Source organism: Silurus aristotelis (genome assembly GCF_946808225.1).
Source record: "Silurus aristotelis genome assembly, chromosome: 5".
Classification (NCBI taxonomy): Eukaryota; Metazoa; Chordata; class Actinopteri; order Siluriformes; family Siluridae; genus Silurus; species Silurus aristotelis.
In genome coordinates, this window is record NC_139578.1 from 11,993,013 (window position 1) to 12,017,165 (window position 24,153).

The window sequence follows — 24,153 nt, forward strand, 5'->3', positions numbered from 1 at the left end:
GTGAAATATGTTGCGCTTCCTTTAGAAGCATAGCGGTATTTTTTGAATAGCATGCCACTGCATTTTCCTTACTGCATGTGTTCAAGAAAAGGATTATGTCCTTATTATTTTCTGATGCTCATTTCTAAGTTTCTTTGACTAACCCGTAACGCTGTTGCCAAGAAAAATAAAAAAGCACGAGTTTTGGAAACCTGTCTGTGCTTATATGATTTCTGTTGCAACTGGAGTTAGCGAGCTCTCCCTTCACCCAGACTCAACGCGCTACAACGGCTTGTATCTAAACAGTAGCCTACCAGGAAAGTCATTGTTCACTGTCTTCCTCCTTCCTTTCACAACTATTTCTCTCAGGAGTTTATCTTTTGGCATCGTCGTGCGTTTTAAAAAAAACTTTTTTTCTCCCGATGGCGTGCAGCTCAGAACACAGGTGAGGTGCGTTTTTTCGTTTCCGTTCGGAAATTTCATTGGTCTAATGTTATGGGGCTCAGTTTTTTGGCTTGAAGTTTGTGAAACCCGGAAAAACCCAGGAAAAATTCATAAATTAGCCGCTTCGTTGTTTAAGCCGCGGGGTTCAAAACGTGGGAAAAAAGTAGCAGCTTATATTCCGAAAAATACGGTAAATGAATCGCCGACTGCCCATCAGGCCTCCTCACACTGCATCAGGATCCTTGGTTTACTTTGTGGCTGAATGAGCACAAATCTCCACAAGCACACTGCAAAAGCTGGTGGAACATCTTCCCAAAAGAGCGAAGGATATTATTACAGGAAATGGGGCCAAAATGTGGAATGGGATGTTTAAAATGCACATACAAATGTTAAAAGGCATCCACAAGCTTTTGTCCATATAGTGTATTTATTATATATCAAATATGAAATTGCATTGTCTTGTGACACATTATTTAGCCGCAAGAGCTCATGTGTACTTGCAGCTGTCATACTGGCCAGTGTATGTTAGCAACAATAGCTAAAATAGGTGTGTGCTTTTGTCCGATCATAGGATATGATGAATTGTCATTAAAACGTTCAGAAATGCCAGGCTTGCCACTGTAGTCCATTGTGAAGTGATGAACCCTTAGGCAAGGTGCCTTGAATGACCGCCATATTTCTTTTCACTAGTTCCAAACTTAAGTGATAAAAAAACAGCCACAGATGATGTTAAAATATAGAAGCTGAAATGCAAACTATATGCTGTGATATACGTTCTGATTAGAAGGAGACTACAAAATAAAGCATCTGTCCACTAGAGGGTAGACAAGTACCAAAAGGTGTGAAGGAAACTCACTTGTCAGCTAAATGCCAAGTGACTAAGCATCTTACAAATAAGAGACAAAAGGAAGTGTGTGTCTTGTACAGCCGCTTCAAGAAAAACCTCTGAGCTTGTTCGAGTCAAATGTTTGGGCTTAATATGCAAAGCGTACGTATGTGATGAATGAAACTGAATTTGTTTCCAAATTGTTTCGCCATTTGTGTTACAGGGGAATCTGTCATGTATTAATGCACAGACCCCTGATTCCCTACCCACCATCCAGCCCATGCCTCAGGGCCACCTTGTTTCTTTTGTTTTGTGCACCTTCACAGAACCACCTTTGAATTAGCTTCTTTTACAGTGCAGTCTTTGAGGAGCCTCTGAACTTTGTGTGAACAGCCACCCAAGTAGACAAAACAGCTGTGTGTGCTGTGTTAACAAGGATCAACTGAATCCACTGGGGGGGGGGAAATCGAATCTCCTGGCTGACCTGCTCTCTGTGTGAGTGATGAGGGGCAGATTGGCTCAGCACAGGTGGAGACATTACTAGCAGTGAATGAGTTATCATCACAAGTGTGAAGGATAGAGGAGAGTCTGCAGGTCTCAGCTTGATGACCGGTTTATTTGATGGTCTTTGTTTTTAGGTACAGTTTTTTTCTTTATTTGCAGATAGTTTTATGCATAAGTGTGGCAGGAAAGAGATGGTAAAGCTCATGTTAAAGGAAAATTCAACCCTGAACCATGTGCAGATTTGCATTCAGAATTAAAATGCAACCTTCAGTGGCGTCCAATTAGCTAAAAGAATCTTTCATCAATATGTTGGCGTATTTTCACATTGACTGATAGAGGAGGAGTCAGTAAGAATCAGCTTCACTTTCACTCTCTATCCAGCTTTCTCATGATCTTATCTGAAGTCTCTGCTCAAACAGATACAGTTACAAAGCTCCACCATTTATTCTAATGCCATTGTTTATGTCATCTTGTTGCTTTGCTAACTAATTAAGCCATATCTCAATGCAAATATGTTCTCTAGTGGCACTGTATTCTGTAGTCCAGTGTTTGGCATCGAATTTCTCTTTTTAATATCAGGTTGGACTTTCTCTGGAACATTGTGAATGAAGAAAAAAAAAAGCTTGCTGTTTTGCTTTTTTATGTTTGAGGAATTGTTTCTTATAGCATCATAACCTTGGATGCAGTGCCCTTTGGGATCATTTAACACACCCCAAAACACTTCTTATTTTAATGAAAATTTGTTTTATTAGTTTAAGTATAACATGTTTATACTATAAGATGCCTGGAGAGCATGTAATCAACACTGCATCGTCTTGAAAGCACTTTCCATGCGTACTTGCGACCAGTGCGGCCATTCTCTCACATAAACAATGCAGCAGCCAAATCCACCTACACGACATCCAGTATAGTTAGCCCTATAACTCAAGAGAACAGTTAAAGTCAATATCACACACACACACACACACACACACACACACACACACACACACACACACACACACACACACACACACAGAGCTCGAAAATACTGGCACAGTGTGACAAGTGACATTTCCCGCACTGTGACTCAGCACTCTGTCGAGCATGGAGCAATTAGAGAGGAGGTGGAGCGGAAGCGCTGCCCAGTGAGCAGTGGTCCAATTTCCAATCACAAATGAGTTTGGAGTTCAGTTACATTTGGACTATTTTCTTTATCAAAGGTTATTTAAAAAAGCCTTGTTCGCTTAACTTGCACCATTTTCCATAATGCCACTTCACAAGAATTTTTTTTTTAAATAAACACACTTTAAAAAGTAAAGATATACACTCATTTTTACAACCAGCAAATTCAAAGAAGTGCATTATATTACTGTATCTTTAGCTGTTAATGTTGGCTAGATGAGCTAAATAATAATAATAATAATTATTATTATTATTATTATAATGTTGTTGTTGTTGCTATTATTGCTTTATGTTTTTAATTTTATGTTTATGTCCTTAGCTCTGTGTTCTGTTATGTAGCTTTATGTTGTTGTTATGTTGTTTTATGTACCACCAATGTTCTCTGTACTGCATCAGCTACAGTATATAGGGTTGAAATGACAATAAAAGCTTCTTGACTTGACCTGACTAATATGTCCAAAAAACCTGCCCAGTAGAGCGATTGGGTATGCTAAATTGTCTCCATTATGCTCCATTAATTATGAATTTCTTGTTCCCTTGTACACAACACTTTCCTTACCAGCACAAATCAGTTACTAACAAGAAATGGATACATTTTCAAACCATGATTTTAAGCTTTTTTATATTTATTAAATTTCAAAAAAGAAAAAAATGAATCGCAGTGTACATAAAAAGACAGGCTCATAACTTAACATAATATAGCATTATATTGATCTTCAAAAAATAAATAAAAAATAAAAAAGATAAAAGAAATAAAAAGAAAAAAAAAAGATCTGAAACGCCAGTCTCCATAGTGACGGGTACTGAATTTTTCACAGTGGACCAAGCTTCCCCTCCTCTCTGCTGTCCTTGGCTGTAATTATTAGAATGCAGTTGCTTTATTTTACTGAGTGCCTCATGAAAAATCAAACGTGACACCCCATCTCAAATGGGTAGCAAATTATAAGCTCCTGAGTGCTAATAATCAGAGTTTTGTGAGACAGTCGCTGTGAAAGATACTGCAGACAGCGTGTCCCAACAAATAAAGAGTGACGTGCATGGGCACTTAACTGGATAAATTAGGGTTGGAGTTTGCTTATTGATCAAAACAAGCCCTTTCAGGATCCCAGCAGGGGATAACAGATTGGCGGATTTTTTGGCGAGGCTACTAGATTGGTAGAAATCACAGCATTTTTCAATGATTTTGGGGCACAATGGATAATTACTTTTTTGTGCCAAGCCAGGGTGTCTTCTCTGAACAACGGAGCAGGAAAATTCCAGACTGGAGTGGCACTTCCTGCACTAGCAAGCAGATTTAGTTGCTTTGTGGAACAGTAACCTCAACACATGTAATCAAGTTATTTACCAAAGGTCTGGCCGGCATTTTAAACAAAAATATCATACACACTAGCCATAACATCGAAACCACCTGCCTAAGACTGAGCAGGTCCACCTTGTGCTACCAAAAGCAGATCCTTTAAGTTCTGCAAGTTGTGAAATTGGGCCTCCATTGATTGGAATTCTTTATCCAGCACATCCCACAGATGCTCAGTCAGGTTGGGATCTGGGCAATTTAAAGCTCAAATAAACACCATAAAAGCTTATCATGTCCAGCAAACCTTTCCTGGAATTTATATATATCAGGGTGCATTTATCTGCTAAAAGAGACCACTAACTTTCTGAAATTCCATTTACCTAAAATTGTTTAGTTAGATGGTAAATGGTGAATTGATATCCTCATGAAAGCTGGGGCTCAAGGTTTCTCAGAAGAACACTAGTCAAGAACCTTATGCTGCCTCTGCCAATTTGCCTTTTTTCTCATAGTGCATTCTGGTAAATGATGTACATTCACACAAACTATTATGTTATTTTAAAGTAAAGCATGAGGGAACCTTCTTACATTGTTCCAAGGTTCTGGTTCCATTTCTGATGCTCACATGCTGATTGTAGGCGGTTTCAGTTGTGGATAACAGTCAGTGTGGGCACAATGACTGGTCTGAGGCTATGCGAGCTTTAATGCATTGTATGTGCTGTCAGCAGTCTGTGCTACAGTAGCTGTTTCAAATGAGCTATTCTTCCCATGACTCCATTGGCAATTGGACTACTGTTGGTAGGTACAAACCTCTGCCATTTTGGAGATGTTCTGACTTAGTAATTTAGCAATCGCCATTTAGGCCTTTTCAAATTGTTGATATCTTTATGCCAGCTTATTTTTTTCTGCATCCAAACCATCAACTGATTTTTCCACTTGCTGATTAATTTGACTTAATTTCTGATATTAAAATAATGTTGCAAAGTAAACCCAGCCAGTAGGGTTGCACAAGCCAGTGCACTCTTAATGCGGGTCCCAAGTCCGGATTAATGGGGAGGATTGCGTCAGAAAGTGCATCCAGCATAAAACATGAGCATTAAATATGCGGATTGTTAGCCAACAGGGTACCGGTGGAAATCGGGCTAAAGGAAGACATGCAGGTAGTTGGTTTGAAAGAGGCAGATGTAGAGGACCAGGGGGGAGCCCAAAGTGAAAAAAGTGTGATTAGGAGGCAGATACGGTGGTACCTATGAACGTGTATTACTCAATGGATGAACAGTGCACAGTGACATTTATTGTGGTTGATGGTCAATTTCAAGTAATCTTAACTGAAACCTCTTCAGTCAGTTTTGCTGTAGTCAGGATTTCAGGTTTCAAGCACCGAACAAAGAACATCACACATCACACATACACTATCATTCCCTCCAGCAAATTCCATGAAAAATGATTGCTCCAGTTCTGTGGTGAGCCTTGGACTTTCATCTGATGCATCACCAGCTTGAGGCTCCAGATGTCCTCAATTCATTACGAGGCAAAGCGGCCCAGTTGTTGCCTGGCAGCAACGAGCTTTTCCACATCAGCTCTTTTGCTGTGTGAAGGAGCAGATCAGACAAGGAGGCGAACTGGAGGTCTGCTGTTTGTCATCCGGAGGTGAGGTGGGGGCAGCACAGGCTCTGATCCAAGTTGGCACGAATGCCCTAATGCCCTTTTTATTGTTTGCTGTTTTTCGGTTTATGAACACTGTCAATCATATCTCATGCGTATTCACTAATGTTCTGTGGATGTTTGCTCGATTTAGAATTATTTGCTATGAGCATCTAGTAAATCTCACTGAACTCTAACCACTGCTTGAAACAGTTGCAGTGTTTTATTTACTAGCAGTGATTAATTGTGCATTGCTAAAACATATAAGTAATGAGATTTCTTTCAAGACCAGGCCAAACTACTGTTTAATGTTGACCACAAAGGGCAGGGCAGCCGGGTTCAGCCCACTGCACATAGTAACACAGCATTGTAACTCTCTTTTCATTTGTTTTCAATTAGCTCAGAGGAAATAAGACAAAATCACAATGAGACTCTAATAGTTACTGCCAACTGCTGAATCAAAGCTGTAATGGCTTTTAAATTTACTCGAGATTTCACTTCCCATCAAACAGTTTGACACTATGGTAAAAACTGAAACAGAAGAAGACACTCTATTTTCTTCCAGGTATGAGTCAGCATAGCCAAGTCTGGGATGAATTTATTTAAAGCTTATTTATATCTTCTCAAACTACAATCTATGCAGATTTTAATGTCAAGGGGTTTTTTTTGCCCTCAGTCTAACCATTCATGAAATATCAGGCATACAAATGTGATATTGATAAAGTTCTACAGTTTTTTTTTGAAAGCCTGCTTGGGCCATGCAGCTTCACCCAGCCTGTCTGTCTGAATGAATTTTTTTCTGTATGTCTCTCTCTCTCTCTCTCTCTCTCTCTCGCTCTCTCATTTCTCTGTCTCCCAGGCCCCCACCTTGCCTCCTTGAGAAGGATTTAGCGACTGAAGCATTGTATGTGTGTGAGGGAGAGTGTCTGGGCACTCACACACTAACACAGACTGGTGGGCTGGTTGGGGAGTCACGGGTCACTGACCCACCCAGCTCCATGAGGGAGAACAAAGCCTCAGTCAGGCCAATCAAAGAGCAGGTTGGCTCCGGGCTTCACTCCAAGAGTCCCGGCCCACATTGTGGGTACCAGGGGTCCGGGCCCAAACATGTGAAGAAGGCGGGTGCTTATGAGAAATAATAAAATCCCCAGCCGTCTGGAGGGCCAGTTATGTCAAAACCGTCTATCCTCCTCCATTCTGTTCCCTCCATGAAGCTGGAACGCCGATCTCCCTCCTTCTCGCCAACATCCCTCCCTTTAGCTTTGCTCGTCACTTTGAAGTCTGCTTTCTTTTGTTCTTTACATAACTCAAGCTGATGTTTTTGAAAAAGCTAATTTGTATGCATTTCCAGTGACATGGCTGCCACCCAGAATTCTTCACAAAGGTCTAGCAGAGAGGTGAGCGTCTAAAGAAAAAGCCCACAGACAACTCGGCAAAAAACATGACGACGGACCTTTGAATTATTGTCACTCTGCAAATCGGAGAATAACGGATTAGAGACTTCAAGATGAAATCACTCAAAGAATAGGAAGTTTGGGGAGGATTTTCTCACTTTTTTCTCTCAATTACTTTCTTTCCTGAACCACTTGTTCTCAAACTTGATGCCCGTGTAGAGAGCAGACAGATTAAAAGTGGACAAATATTTGAACTAGTTTTTGTTCAGATTGAAATGAGGGGCTTTTAGAAAGGAAAGTGATATTAGGGCCCTGTGGTTACATTCCCTTCAGCAGACTCATTCATGCTTTTCATGCTTTTTTTTTTTGCATTGTGAAATGCTAAAAAAGTAAATGTAAAAAAAAATCAACAGGTTAAAATCAAATATAGATTTTTTTTATTTTTAAAATGTAAAATTTTTCCTTTGATTCTTTTGAAATAAACTTTTATTTCCCCCTGAACAAGCTCCATTCATGAAAAGCTCAGAACACATCATGCAGCTCAAAGCTCGATTTGTAAGAAAGAGCAAGAAGAGCTTCCTTTTTGAAGGTAGCATTTTAAGCTTTTGTAGCCGGCACACTGTGACAGTCTTTTGGAAAGGCTGCTGAGGACTTTTCACCAACCTGCAGCTTTAATGACTACTACTTTAGGTAAATTTTTTTCTGACTGCCGCTCAGAGGCTCTCACAAACCCTTTCTCTCAGGCCTTGGCCTCAGGCCAGGATGATGATCAATGTCTTTGCTTCTCTTCTGTGTGAGCCCAATGTGGAAGGTCTCTCCTTTTTTTTATTAGAGGAAATGGTATTTGGAGCCTCAAACAGGATATCCCGCTGTTGGCCCTGACTGTGAACCACCCGTCCCCCACCTCCTTTCCTCCACCAGCACCCCAGCAATGTGAGATGGCTTAAGTTAATCCAGGATCCCAAAACTAGTGGAGCCTTCTTTTTTTTTCTTCCTCTTGTTCTCACTCATTTGGAGACCAGTGTGAAAGGAGTTGGGGATACAATGCTTTTCCTATGGTGTGACTCTGACCACAGATAGACTGTCTCAGCGTTGAGCTGTCTGAAGTTTTGACCATGAATTTGGCCTACTGTGTGTCTCCACTTCAGGAAGGAGTAACTCTCCCCCTGTTCAATACAATACACTGTGACAAAGATTTTGAGGTTGTTTGTCCAGTGTATAAATTCCTCCAAAATATAATTATGAAAATAATAAAAATAACAAAAGTATATACGTATCATATTTTCACAAAAAAACAAGTTGTTCTGTGAGATCTAGCTCAAGAAAAATATGTCTGTCCATTATTCATTGTATGAAAGCGTTATTGTTTTTTTTTTTTTTTTTTTTTTTAAACAAATGCAGGGGTTTAACTTTCAGTGCCTTTCATAATTGGGTCTCAGAGCAGATTTATGATGTAATGAACAGGTGTTTGGTGGGGGGTGGGGGCACACTGTGACATGCATTATACAGAACCAGTCTCTCTCACACACGGCAATTTTAATTTCTTTGCGAGGACCTTCAGCTGAGATCATTTTTACTGTAGGCAATCTTGACTATAAACTCAAGCCTATATTTAACATCAGTAATTTTGCAAAACTTAAAAACAACGAAAAACAAACAAACAAAAAACTTAATTATATAAAGACAATGTTGCCTGGGGATATTTAGTTGGTTTAGGTCTTCACAAAGTGTGAAAAACATGACCACACAGGCACACTGTCCTGGTGAAGACCTTACTTCGAGAAATTATAAAACGCTAATTCATGTTATAACCACACTGGTGGGGGTAAAAGTCCTCACTAGCCAAAGGTCCTCACAAGGTGAGATATTCCTATGCTTGTGAGAATTTGTCTCTGCCAAGACACACACACACACACACACACGTCTCATGGTTAGTTTCACACTAGATATTTGTAGATAGGCTTAATAATCCAATTTGTCACACAAGATTAGTGCATTATATATGTTTCACTTGTAAATGATATGTTTCACAGTTCCAGAATTCTGAACAGCATGAACCTCCTAAAATGACTGCTTTACTGCTTCATGTGACCTCAAATGAAGAAATGTACAAGAAGGACAGACTTTAGGGATTAAAACTATAGTTACTATCAAAAAAAGTGTGAGTCATTACTCGAAGATGATTTAAGAGAAAACAGAAAGTGATATGATTCATGGGTTAAAGACATGTTGTAAAAATACTGTTTTTCAGTAGCTGTAGCAGCACTGGTACATGTTCCAACGGTGCAGTTACATTTTGTAATCAGCAAATAATTTGTCTGGTTCCTGATTACTGAAAGCCAGTATACTGCAGGAAAAGCAATGCAACTCCACTTGTGTGGTTTTAATTGGTTGTGTTTAGTTTCAACTAATGCAAAAACAAGCATCCTGTACTGCCGTATAGTACTATTGATTTAGATTAGCACGATAATCCCAGCCTCACCTCTCAAAACCTTTTCGGACTCAGACAGTGATTTCTAATGTAGAAACTTCAAAATGCCTACAGAATTTGATTTTTTTTTTTAAATATATCTTCAGATAAAACCATGATCTTAACAAAACTGAGAATCTTGTAGACCTCACAGTTCCATTGTTAGACTATCCATTCGTACCGTAAAAACTCCATACAATTTCATGGAGAGTGGAAAGTTTGTGATTGGATGTTCATGAATTTCCCCCTTCCATAATTCCTTTTATATCAGCACTAAAACTTAAAATGTCTGCTAAAGAATGTCAGCATTTAAAATCTTAAGAGAGACATGATCGATGCTTTCCACAAGAACACCACTAATGCAGTGTACAAGCTCCACTAATGACTTAACCATCTTCACTGGCTAATACTGTTACAGTACAAAGACAAGTGGAAGATTCAGACTAAGAGTACTTTACAGAGGGCTTTGATCCTGATGTTGACATGAGCTTAAAGACCAGACATTGCTTTTACAAAGTCAGGTTGCTAATAAAGTATTCCGCTTTAGGTTTTAGCAAGTAATCACTGGTCCAAATGCCAGGGATGCAGGGCCCCTATAGTAAATGCATGCTTTTTTTGTTTTATATATGCCAAGAAAGTCTATGGCAACCCATAGAATTATTTGCATGCTAGTTATAAAATTTGGCACACTGACACGACATGGTCTTAGTTTTCTTTTCACCAAATTTTTGGTATGCCCCTTAATCTATCTGCCACCAATAAGCCCAAGTTTGTCAGAATCACTGCTACAATGAGTTTATAATTAGTCTATAAGATTGTTTTAGGGTCTGACAGTCATCAAATAGCCAAAATCCTACAAATCTTCTCTTCTCCAGACCAATCAATTGGCAGACACGCTTATTTAGAGCAACTCACAATTATCTCATTTATACCAATGAGAAGTCAAGGGTTAAAGGCCTTACTCAAATGCTGAAAAGTACCAGCTTGAAACTGATGGGATTTTTTTTTTTGTGACTTACTGGTCACATTTTAAACCTTGTAATCCTGGAGATACCACTTCCTACTCAAAGTGGTTGAGGGACTCACAAACAGAAACTCAAAAAATTCTGATCTATTCACCAGCAAAGCTCTACACAAAAATGTCAAAAGGTCCCAAAAGAGGAAGTGAGTCTGTACAAAATTTTGGTCTACTGACACCCAACTCAGATTGCGGTTGAGGGTTTGTATCAGTGCGCTTGTAAGTCTAAAGTACTGTAATTCACTAACATTTAAATGATGAATTGAACACATGGTCCTTTGACATTTAGATTTTGTTTATCCTGTGAGCAGCACAAATAAAAAAAATTGATAGATCAACTCAAAGGGCATCTTGAATTTAAAACTTAAGAATGAGAGATGACAAATGTAAAAAAAAAAAAAAACAACCTTTAAATGCCACACCTTGAAAGGTGTTTTAAACCACACCCTAAAAATCACCTATCCCATCTAAAGTAGGTGGCACTCTAATAAAGCAATGAACAGTGATGCTGTTTATGAAATCATGTCCTTCCAAAAAGAATCGGTCAACCACATCATGAAAGTGTCAGTAAAGTTAGACCCCTTAATTGTTAAACAGCAACATTAACACTCACTCACAATGATGCAGACTGTTTGGATTTTATATTAAGATAAAAAAATTAGGTCAGTACCTTCCAAGAATAGGAAAGATATTCAGTTTTTCTCACATATAAAGTTTATACACACAAACGTTATATAATAATAGCTAAACTAAAGGGTCTTTGGGCTGAGAAACTCAAATCAGGGAAATCCAGACAGAAGAAAAATTATACAAGGTTTGATTTCATTCAAAAACAAAACACAATACAAAAATGCAATTATGAAAAAGTACACTTTTTTTCTCTCTTTTTCTTTTTTTCTTTTTTAAAACAACACACACAGTGCCAATAATTCCCCCCCCCTGTCAAGGTCATCAAAGTAATCTGTGGCTCTTACAGATGTAATCTTTTCATTAAAATAACTCACCTTACATACTGGTTTTGCCTTAAGGCATAAATCAACCATCAAGCCTACAGCTCAACTGTACAATCTGCCCACACGTACAATTGATTGAGCTCTCTATGAAAGAAGAGTTTTGAGGACCTAAAGCGTAAACTTTTAGAGTGGGGAAAAAAAAAAATTCTGACAAACTAAAACGTCCAAAAGACCCATAACCAGTTTCCACTGGTTTACAGAAAGTGAAGACATAAGCTAAGCGATTGTGGTCCCTATGAAATAAATAACATCAACAGATTTAATAAAGACAGCTTTCAACTGAGACATAATTCTTACTATGTAAGTATATTTGGCCTTAGAATCAATCATTATTTTTAGCTCAGTCCTCACCAGTACAAAAGGTGACATTCCTAAATGATTCCAATGTTGGTACTGCCTTCATGTGCAATCACTTAAAAATAGTTTTTGAGCCTTGCCATGAACGTTTTTGCCTCATGACATTGTTTTTTTCTTTTTCTTTCGGGAAACAGCAGTAAGACCGAGAATGGTGCTTTTCCTCTAAAACCTCAATTACTACAGTGCCTTTAGATGTCCAAACAGTCTTGGAAATAAGTCATGGATCAATTGTTCTTCCTTTCACACTGAATGTACTACTGTTAGATTAATTGAGCAAAATCTAACACTTTCGCCACCTTAAAACACCAATGACATGACTGTGCCCAAGTGCTTGCGCAAGTTTTATATCATTTGCTTTCTCTCTCGCTCTCTCACACACACACACACACACACACACTTGAAACTCGTACTCAATAAATAGACAATGGCGTAAGGCAGTGTTGAGACATGCATTCCTCACAAAGAACAGAACCAAACATCATTCATACATTGTAACAATATGCACACTTTTTTTGTCTTTTTTTTTTTTTTTTTTTGTCTTTTTGGCGCATGAACTTGTTATTCCCTTTTTTTTGGCAATGTTGGACTTTTCAAGGCTTTTCAGGTGAAGTCCTGGTGGACAGGAAGAATCTCGCATCCATCTCTGAGGCACACTGAGAGAAGAAAGGAGCTCCAGGACCTCTCAGCGAAGCTGATTCCATAACATTGCCACAATTGATTTGAGACAAAATCAGGAGGACAATCAGGAGGTCTGGCGTTCCTGCTCATGGCAGCCAGCTGCACACGTCTTTAAGATGTTCCTGAAGTTTCTAGGTAGCTCTGCAGCTTTCGAACTGTGGTTTTGTCCAAGGAGCAAAGGTCAAAGTCAAAGGTTGTGTTTGTGATGTGAAAATGCCCAGTTTCTTCGATGAGGTTGACAATCTGTAGGTGAAAAAAGAAGACCTCGGTGAGTAACCCATACACATGATATTAATCAGCACTGTAATATTCTTCTAAATACATAACACGATTTTATATTTGCAAACGACACATGGTGCCGTGTATCTGCATGTTAGGGGGGAGCCTGTCATACACGACAACTTATTGGTACCAGTCGACTCGCTTTAGTTTGAGGAGATCAAGCTAGTAAATTAAGGGCATAGGAGGTGGGGGAGGGAAAGGGTTTTCTGTACAAATGAAACTGTTCAGTAATGGGACCCAAACCTGATCCCTTTCATACTACAAAGCCAGATCCCCATATGGAAAGAATTTATTGTCTCTATGCTGAACCGGGGCCAGGAACAGAGAGACTCAGGGTTCTGTTATGACAACAGTAAAGATAGAAGTCAGCTGCTTGTGTGACCAAACTGCTGTCTGAATGGAGGACTGGGGTTGTTTCATTGCTAATGGTTTTATTTGACAGGTTTGTGACTTTCAGATTTCAGGCAATAACGAGTCATTTATGCATCGGATAAGTCCGATCAATTCCAGGGTTTTGCTTTATTTTGACTATTAATCACCAAAATTGTTAAATTATGTCCAATAAGCAATGATTTTCATACTCTGCACACAATAAGCCTATTCGTTGTTTTTCCTCCAAAATCTTTGTTTTTAATTGCAAACCAAAAGACAGTAGACAAACACAATGCACAATCTGCCAAGTTTAGGGGAAAGAAGAGACTGGAGAATAAGATGATTGAGTTTTTCTTGAAATGTTTATCATATATATATATATATATATATATACACACACACACACACACACACAGTACAGACCAAAAGTTTGGACACACCTTCTCATTCAAAGAGTTTTCTTTATTTTCATGACTATGAAAATTGTAGAGTCACACTGAAGGCATCAAGGGCTATTTGACCAAGAAGGAGAGTGATGGGGTGCTGCACCAGATGACCTGGCCTCCACAGTCACCGGACCTGAACCCAATCGAGATGGTTTAGGGGTGAGCTGGACTGCAGAGTGAAGGCAAAAGGGCCAACAAGTGCCAAGCATCTCTCGGGGAACTCCTTCAAGACTGTTGGAAGACCATTTCAGGTGACTACCTCTTGAAGCTCATCAAGAGAATGCCAAGAGTGTGCAAAGCAGTAATCAAAGCAAAAGGTGGCTACTTTGAAGAACCTAGAATATGACATTTTTCAGTTGTTTCACACTTTTTTGTTATGTATATAATTCCATATATAATTCCACATGTGTTAATTCATAGTTTTGATGCCTTAAGTGTGAATATACAATTTTCATAGTCATGAAAGTAAAGAAAACTCTTTGAATGAGAAGGTGTGTCCAAACCTTTGGTCTGTACTGTATATATATATATATATTCCACATATTTCAAGATCCATTTCAACCTTCTTGCTCTATAAGCTTTCTTCTGTCTCTTTATTTATTTATTTTTAAAGTGATTTCTCTTTTAACAGTAAACACAGTACCTGCTGTAATATATGCCTCTCTCTCAGTGCCATTAGTCTTCTATGGAGCTCCACCAGTTCATCCAAGTATGCCTAAAACATCACAGCAAATGCCATACAAATGAAAGGTACTATACATACCATTTATACACATTATCCAACTGACTCCCAACTCGCATGGAACGTCTACTAATGCAAAAGATGCTGAATATAGATATGGTTTATTGCATTAATCACCTTGTCACAGTCAATGTTCTTGTTTTTATCCATTTTTGTCTGCTTCATTGGACTCTTTACTTCTAGAATCTATAAAACAGGATTATTACATTTGTAACACGGGCATCAAATATAAAAAAAGGTACATACATGCATAGATTTAACATTCCTAAATGAGAGCTACTGCATGACAACTGGGTCCATATGAAAAGAAGTTGTAGCTCAGTTAAGATTCGAGTTAGTGCTCTGATACTCGATGCTGGGACTCTATACAACTACTGCAAATAGACGACCTTTCTATGCACAGTTATTGCTATTTTTATCCTTTAGGAAAATAGAAAATGTAAACTCACCTCCAAATCACTTGAGAGCATTACTATAAATGAATATAAAATGATCCGGTTCTTGCTACATTGCATCTACTTATATTCTTATTTTTTTTTATATTTCTCACTTCCTTGCTATGGACCTGAACTGTGTATATTTTCTATGTTAAAAAATACAAATATAAATGTTTTCAACAATTATTATTTTATATTTAATCATTTCTTTTTTTTTGTTTAACTCCTCAACATTCATGTTTCATTTTTTTATGTTACTAATACAAAATGCAATTAATTGCTAATCTCATTAATCCATATTCTATTCACAACAAAACAAAAACATCAGCTCAGGAGATATAAAATTTTAGGCACAAAAATTAGGTTATTTTGTATTTGATGGCTGCAACAGGTCTCAAAAAAGTTGGGGCAGGGTCACGTTTACCACTGCTGTGTAGTAGCAGGTCGATCGTCCGTATACATCTGGTTTTCTGTTTTCTCCAGGTGCTGGAGTTTTGGGAAAGGAATGTTGTCCTATGGGTGTTTGATACAGGATTCTTGCCGCTCAACAGCTCTTGATGTCCCCCCCCCCCTCTATTTTTTATTTCATGATGCGGCAAAACTTTTCAAATTCAAAACAAATAAAAAATCTACGCTGTAAAAGACGTTTTCTGGATGGAAGCATCTGTTGCTCTAAAACTTGTATATAAGGTTCAGCATTGATGGAACCTTTGCAAATGTAAAAGCTGCCTATTCCACAAGCACTAACAGAAGTCAAAATGACCTTATTTCTACCTTAAAATGGTGCCTCAGATTAAACATTTTATATGCTTCCTATGTTTTATTGTAAATACAATATGAGATTTGCAAATCATTGCATTCTGTATTTGTTTACATTTTACTTAGTGTCAATTTTTATGGAATTGGGGTTGCATGTGGACAGAATGACAATTTAAACTTCATTACATTCTCATGAAAAAATATATTAAACACACACAAATATAAATAAATATATCTGACAATAACTTGGAAAAATATGAAGCACGTTCCAGAAAAAAACTTTCATTACAATCACTATTAGCTGAATTAATAGCAAATCCTTAACCAGTCATTCACAAACTAATGACGATCTGCTCTTACCTGATTATTATTGGCCTTGAGAAGAGCAGGGGCTTCATTGTGTGGGAGTGGTGAGGAAGAGGAGCTATTTTCACTGTCACTGCCATCACTCAAACTCACTCTATGACCAAACGAGAGTAATTCAGTGTATCAATGAAATAAAGTGTGCAGGATTTGGGTATTCTAGATGATTCCATTGGATTTACATTATATTAGACCCACTAACCACAAGGTTAAAAATCAGAACTCTGTAAAAAAAATTGGTAAACAGTAATAAAGCCTTTTGCAGTTATAGTAGGTTAACTAATATAATGGAGTCCATCTACACTACCTGTAAAAAAAATTCTAATGAAACAGGGTTAAGGTAAATTCTTGGGCACTAATTCCACACTACATAAACAACACAAACTATAATAACTGGTAAAAACGTTCACCTGCGATGGCGATGTGTCATGTGTGTATGTAAAGGACGCTCCATGTCCGAGTCGATGTCGTTGTCCTCTTCCTCCTCCGACTCGTCTTCATTGTCATCCGAGTGCAAATCTGGAATTATTGTCTGTAATGGACCCAGCACTGAATGTGCACAAGACAAAAAACACTGAACAAACCTGGAGTTTGAAATCAAAGTGTTCTATATGGCAGCTCCAGAATGATTGGCACCTTTGATTAGGACAAATTTAAAAATGATGCTGTTACACAGTTTCACATAGTACTTTATAATCATCATCATGAAGACATGATTCAAATAGATTTGTTTACACTGTGTGCTTACAAACTCATCATCAGCAATCAATTGCCTCCATTTTACAATAAATAAATAAATGGGTGCCAATAATTCTGGAGCTAACCGACTAGCAAAGAAAGAACGATTTTACTTATACACCCAAAAGCACACTATCAAGGTTCACAGGTTCAAATCCCATCACAACCAAGCTGCCACTGTTGGGCCCTTAAGCAAGGCCCTTAACCCTCCCCTGCTTAGTTGTACGTAGCTCTGGATATGGGTGTCTGCCAAATGCAATAAGTGTAAAAATAAATGTATTTCTTGCTAAAATCTTAATACCTTAGCCTAGTATATATGAAGCAGGGATCTTAATTTGTGACAGATCTTTTAAAATCCATAGCTACATCCCTGTATATTACTATATTGATGAAAAATACATAGTGATTGCACTGATGCTGCAACACTAGCACCACCTAGAGACAGACCTAATTGTCTAATGTGTTTGTCAACTGCTGTTCCATGGTTTTATCAATGATTGAAACAATTTATTTGCATCAACAAAAGAAAAAACAAGTTTATTGAAGGAATTCAAATGGTTAGAGGCCTAATAAAGGAGTCTGGGTGTATTGAACATTACAACTATCTAAACATAAACAAATATTGACCACGATGCATGTTTAAAATCATGCTATTGGAAAGCAAGGTGGGAAATTGAAGTTACCTTGTCGCTTGTGTGAAGGTCTATATCCTGAACTGGAACTGGAGCTAGAACTGGCTGGACTGGGCTGCTCTGACTATGGTAAAAAGTGAGAAAAGATGAGGAAATACGTTCAACATATACAAGGTTCTGAGCAGGGGTGGGGGGGGGGGGGGGGGTGGGGGGGTGGAGGAGATGAATTGTTGTGTAAGTGTCTTGCTAAACACAGACATGCCCATAATATTATTATTATCCATAACTGGCTTTATAACTCTCAAAGCCATAATTAATGCATGGTTTATGCACTGCTGAGAAAAATGCCACTGAGATCATAACCTAAATGATGCCTTCTGCAGTTATTACTGACAGAATGTCACACCGCCTCACATTCTACTACAGAGCTTTAACGGTCACAAACCAGCTCTATTAGCTTCACTTTCTTCTCCAAAAGTAGAGCCTTTAATGGGCTCTGGTGGCACTTCCACAGAGTAAATCAAGTACATGCACTAAACCGTTCTTAATGAAAGCCGATTTATGAGTTTCCTCAAGCAATGTATACACCAAGCATACACGCACCCGTTTCTCTTAATTACCACTAGCACAATCGTTAATACAATTCATTAAAACTAAACTACACCTTAAACGAACCCTAACCCCAGAAACACAATTGAAACTGAAGTTTACCAGCCAAATGTCTCACATGGTCCAAAACACCCAATATTCCTATCAATGTAGGGAATACTTGGTCTCCCCAAACATATATAAAAATAAAAATAAAAAACAACAAAAAAAAAAGCTAACATGCTTCTACAAAAGAGATATAAGATTCAAGCACAATCTACACATCAAAATATCCACATCAAAAATGTTTTCCTCCTCACAACCTAACTCGGTATTAACAGCCTCATTAATACCATTTGCATATAAACAAGATCTATACAAGCTCATGAATCCCTCGTTCCACATACTGCAGGACTAAATTACAGGAAGTCACACTATGTACTCATGTTACACACAACTGATTCACATCCACTCTTTACTTTGATGGTACAAATAAGCTACAGCTTAAGATGAACACAAATTTAGTTGCAGGGGCCATGAAAGAAAGATATAGAGATGTGTAAGATATTAAAATTGTGTGTGTGTGTGTGTGTGTGTGTGTGTGAGTGTGTGAATGAAGCAGACTTCCCAATGTGGTCCAGATTAGGGACTCTGCGTGCTGCTAACGGGAGAAATGTGACAGTTTTACTGGACAGGCTCCCATGGCTGTGGTATTTACAACACACACACGTGCACACACACGCACACGGTCTCAAACAGACACCTCTTTTTCAAACCCCATGTTAGTGCTCCTATTCAAATTCCCACTAACAAGATACACATACACACAGCTCTTTTTGTACCACACTCCTTGTGCTCATATTCCACAATTGCCATGTAATGAGGGTCAAAAATAATAACACCGCACCAGTATTCAGCGTTTCAATTGGCACATTTGTTTCCTGATTTTGAGCGATTCGCCACTGAAGGTCAGCCAGAGTCGTTTCCAGAATAGGGAGGACTTCGTGTTTTTTAAAACCAAGCGCTCTGATGTGTTCTATTTTTTCCTTTGCTAAAGCATTGAGGCGTTTGTGGAGAAATAATAAAGCAAGCTGCAGCGAACACTGAGGCAAAAAAAATACATAAACAGTCCACAGAGCTTCTGCTATGAAACCATGCTACACTGATGGCTTAAACTTATTGTAACAAATCAACCCCACATTAAAAGAAAGGACCCCCCCCCCCCCCTCCCAAGGAGGGCCAGCCACATTTGTGGTCCAAACTCTCCACTTGGCCCGGTTTGGAGGGTTTTAAGTTTCACATTAAGTCCATCCTGCATTTCTTTGTGGCTTGTAACCCTCTGCTAAAAGGCCCCTCACAAAGCTCTGCACTCATGCTGGAGCAGGAGGAGGAGGAGGAACATGCTTGTTAAGGGGGGGGACGCAAAAGAGGGAACACATGAAAGTTCAGCGAAATACTATTAACTTAATTCCTGCTGGAGAACAGCCCAAGAGGAACTCTAAAAGACGCCATTAAAGTTAATCTCAATTAATTTGTTTACATTCTTTTCTGATGAGCCCCCTGTGAAACAAAATAGGGTCTCTTGTAGAAAATGCAGTACAGAATTCACTTGGCCTCTGAGCACAACTAAGAGACTAAACTGTCTAAGAGAAGCTTAACTCCTACAGCTTCACAATCCTCGGGACAAAGCCACCGGCTAAACCATAATTAAACACATGCTAATAGCGAGGAAATGATTTGAAGAATTAAAAGCAGGATCACTTCCTTCCCCCCCTTTCTCAGCCATGTACAGTACCAAAACTTTTTACAGGCACGACACTGAACTGTGAACAATCTTTTAATTTTTTTGTTGTGTTTTTTTTTTTTAAGATGACCAACACAGCCTCTATAAACTGACCTAAGCTTCTTAAAGTAATTTTTTATTAACGATATTGGGAATAGGCTGCCACTGCATTTTTCCGCTATTACTGCATGTGTGCAAGACCGAGGAATATGTCCTTATTATTTTCTGATGGTCATTTCAACGTTTCTTTGACTAACCCTTAACGCTGTTGCCAAGAAAAAAAAAAAAAGCACGAGTTTTGGAAACCTGTCTGTGCTTATATGATTTCTGTTGCAACTGGAGTTAGTGAGCTCTCCCTTCACCCAGACTCAACGCGCTACAACGACTTGTATCTAAACAGTAGCCGACTAAGAAAGTCATTGTTCACGGTCTTCCTCCTTCCTTTTACAACTATTTCTCTCAGGAGTTTATCTTTTGGCATCGTCGTGCGTTAAAAAAAAAACGTTTTTTTCTCCCGATGCCGTGCAGCTCAGAACACAGGTGAGGTGCGTTTTTTCGTTTCCGTTCGGAAATTTCATTGGTCTAATGTTATGGGGCTCATAACTTGAAGTTTGTGAAACCGGGAAAAACCCAGGAGAAATTCATAACTAAGCCGCTTCATTGTTTAAGCCACGGGGTTCAAAATGTGGGAAAAAGTAGCAGCTTATAGTCCGAAAAATATTTATTATTTATTACTAATTTCAGTAATAATCATTCAAAAGTGTAGTCTTTTTCTACTTAAAGTAAAACAGTAGATAAGTCAATCCACACAAATCTGGAATCTGCACAGGTGTTTCAACCCTCAAACATTTTGGCCTCAGCACAACCACCCATTAAACCAAAGTGTCTTGTGCATTAATAGGTGGGGGAAAAAAAAAAAAAAAAAAAAAATATATATATATATATATATATAAAATAGTTTTGAGTATTTTGAGAGAAAATACCCTGGTGGTCTAGTGGTTAAGATGCAGCGCTCCCACCGCTGCGACCTGGGTTCGATCCCCGGTCAGGGAACCATCCCCAGCCACTCTCAGTGCCGGTCCCAAGCCCGGATAAATTGGGGAGGGTTGCGTTAGGAAGGGCATCCAGCGTAAAACATGTGCCAAATCAAACGTGCGGAGGATCCGCTGTGGCGACCCCTAACGGGAGAAGCCGAAAGAAAGAAAGTTTTTGAGAGAAAATAAATAAATAAATATTACATTTGCCTAGTTTAGATGGTTATTCTTCCTGAGGGTACAATCAAAGGTTCCACATGAAAACCAAATGAAGTGGCTCTACTTTAACACCAAAAAAAAAAAAAAGTCCTAAAATATTCCCACTATTCAAATAAAGATTGAAAGAGGTTTATTTAGACACTTATGGCTTTACTCACCGCTCCATAAAGCAAAGGATCTTGCTACTATTCAGAGGGATTGCACCAGTCATCTAAAAACAAACTTGTAGTAAAGCACGTCTTTGTCTGGAAGAAAAGAGTACAACGTAGAACACTGTACACTTTTAAAGGCTGAATTCCCAAAACAACAATAAACCCAAGCTTTCATCAACTCTGGTAGTGGCTCATGATTCACACTAAATCCAAAAAATGTGAATGGGCTGAGAGAGAGAAAGAAAGAGAGAGAAAGAGAGAGAGAGGGAGGGAGAGGAAAAAGAAATCAATAGTGACATTACTGAGAGCAACACATGGTCCAAAATTTTGCTCAGAGCAAGCAGGGTGGTAAAGACACTTTTACCCCTTGCAGAGCCGGAGGGACCGCAAAGCAGTTCTTTGAAGTATCTTTACTATCTCTCTCTTTGTTACCCCCCTTCTTTCTTCTCTTTCCACCTCTTTGCATTTTACTGCCTGTTTGTCTGTCTAGGAGCCTCGCTGACATCAAACGCATGGTCAGAGCACCAGACTGTAAATCACTGGGCCTTTCTCGAGACCGACGGCCCCCGATCTAGACACTAATAAAAGCGCGGCCAGAGCAGCCCCACACCTCTCCACCGCTATAACCAACACCATCAGTCATGTGGAAACACTGGCAAATCTTTAAGCACAAACATCATCTGGTCAAGAACAGAAGCCAGAGCAAAGAGAAGAGCTCAAGCAGCTATGACTTACACCAAGATCCATGCCTAGCTGTCACCCAAGCTTGAGTAACAGCTAAGCAGTAGCTGGACTATAAAATGCTACATTACTTTTTTTTTCTTTTTACAGCTAATGAAAAAGCAACTTCAATCAAAAGCAAGCATGCCCTGTGGCCTCATGTGAGCAGCCAAAATGAAGTCCCAAACCAGTAGAGATCTAAACAACTGTTCTTAAAGAGATCCGAGTAGAGATCTGTTGCACTTTGGTTCCATTGGTTGTGGGTTCATCGAATAATTGTTTTAATAGCAATCCTGTAACTGTGGTATTATATGGTTTTGTCAGAGTGAAAAATGAATAGAAGATAGAACTCTGGTCAAAAACATTCATCTTAAGCAATCAGTCTAGTTCTGAAGGTTTTTAGTTGAAAACCCGCATGGCTTGTACAATAGTAGATCACTAAATCCTACGGTAGGTTCATAATGTATGCTGTATTTAAGGCAAAGCTGCAACTTGTAGTGTGAATCCCCTGCCGATAATCAGTAAAAGCCAACAAAACAACCCAAGAACTTTAAACTTGGAAAATTCTGGAGTCTTCTAAACCAGTGGTCCCCAACCTTTTTTGCACCATGGACTGGTTTATTGTTTTCTCAACAAAATAAAATGATACGACCGGCATAAAAACTGGTATTTTCTAAATATAATAATAAACGTGAATCCACTGTGTTGTTTTTTGTTCATTTTGCATGCTTAGGTGTTTGAATTTAGCAGTAATGTATTGTGTTAGCAGCAGGAGGAGCCCCTTTAAGAAGGAAGCAGATGGAGGTAAGACATATGACCAAGGGAAGCATCTTTACATGCATTAAAAGTGAGTCAGACAGATGTGGCGGAGAGAATCTGATATTTTTTTTTAAATAAAACACATCAGATAATAAATCCAACGGAAATAATGTAAGTTATGTATTCTTTCTTTGCAGCCCGGTACCAATTGACCCACGGACCGGGGGTTGGGGACCACTGTTCTAAACGACTATTTATTTCCTGTGTTACAGAGTTACATCAAATCAACATGGTTGTACTTTCATTTTAAAATTAGTTGATGGAAATGAAGTCAATCAATATATAGACAGTACTTGGTTAAAACATTCACACTGACCTATTAAATCACTCTTTCGAAAAACATTTAGCATTAGCTAAAGTGTTACAAACAGTACTTGCTTTTGTCCACTCTACCGCACTTTCAGTTCAAACTGTTGAGTGAATATCTGAAGTTCATTACATTAGAGCAGTGCTTTCAGCCACACCAGCCTGTAACTGTTAAAGTGCGGTTAACCTAGCTTTTTATAAGCTTTACGTTACATGTGCTTCCACGAAACATCTATGCGCCCCTCATTTGCAAGCAGAACACAGTGGGAAATTATGAAGTGCACCCTAAAAACAAATACCCACAAAAGCACCATGAATTCAACAAATGATTTCGCTCCAGTTGGTTTTTTTTTTTGTTTTTGGAACAAAAAAGTTGCACAGAATGTAGTCAAAGATCTAATATTTTGTTCTGAGACACAGCTGAGCCCTTTATAGACTGCTGTTGACTCTTCAGGTACACCTTGTTTCGATTCATTTGATTTACTGCAGAACACTAGAACACTATGGGAACGTCCTATGTTGCTCATTTCTCCATAAATCACAGGCAATCATAGTGTGACCATTTATAACAGGCAAGAACCAACCTCACAGCTACTGCCCAACATCTTTCCTGTAAAGCGGTTCTTTCCCAGCCAACTCAGTAACAGTAAAGTAACAGTTCTAATCCAAAATAACAGTGGTGGTGGCTCACTTCACACCAGCTGACAACAGGCAAGCTAGAGAAACTGAACAAAAGGTTCAATAGCTGTCAGACTGCACAGATGACCAGAACCATGCAGCTGTGCTGGGGCTTTTACGAGCATCGCCCTCAACTGTGGTGCCATAAATCTGAAATTGCTTTAAAACTGATGACTGGGCTAGTGAAGGGCTTTTGTCCCATTCACTTCCCAGCCACCAAAGAGCCCCTATATAGGAACGTCATAAACTGATTTAAGTGTACGGTTAAACTCTTTACCCCCCACCTTCCCAAAATCAACCT

The 24,153-nt window shown here is 38.8% G+C and overlaps 2 protein-coding genes across 2 annotated transcripts in view; one reads left to right on the forward strand and one right to left on the reverse strand.

Annotated features, from left to right (window-relative positions):
* Positions 1 to 24,153, forward strand: part of ndufs2 (NADH:ubiquinone oxidoreductase core subunit S2) — a 190,846-nt gene that overhangs the window by 29,776 nt on the left and 136,917 nt on the right. The window lies entirely within an intron of this gene.
* mllt3 (MLLT3 super elongation complex subunit) overlaps positions 11,359 to 24,153 on the reverse strand; it is a 40,308-nt gene continuing 27,513 nt past the window's right edge. The window contains exons 8-13 of the mRNA XM_083542184.1: positions 17,605 to 17,677; positions 16,594 to 16,732; positions 16,181 to 16,280; positions 14,742 to 14,810; positions 14,526 to 14,597; positions 11,359 to 13,025 (exon numbers count right to left, since the gene is read on the reverse strand). Of these exons, the coding sequence (XP_083398310.1) occupies positions 12,894 to 13,025; positions 14,526 to 14,597; positions 14,742 to 14,810; positions 16,181 to 16,280; positions 16,594 to 16,732; positions 17,605 to 17,677 (585 nt within the window). The 3' untranslated portion in view covers positions 11,359 to 12,893. The remainder of the gene's footprint in view (positions 13,026 to 14,525; positions 14,598 to 14,741; positions 14,811 to 16,180; positions 16,281 to 16,593; positions 16,733 to 17,604; positions 17,678 to 24,153) is intronic.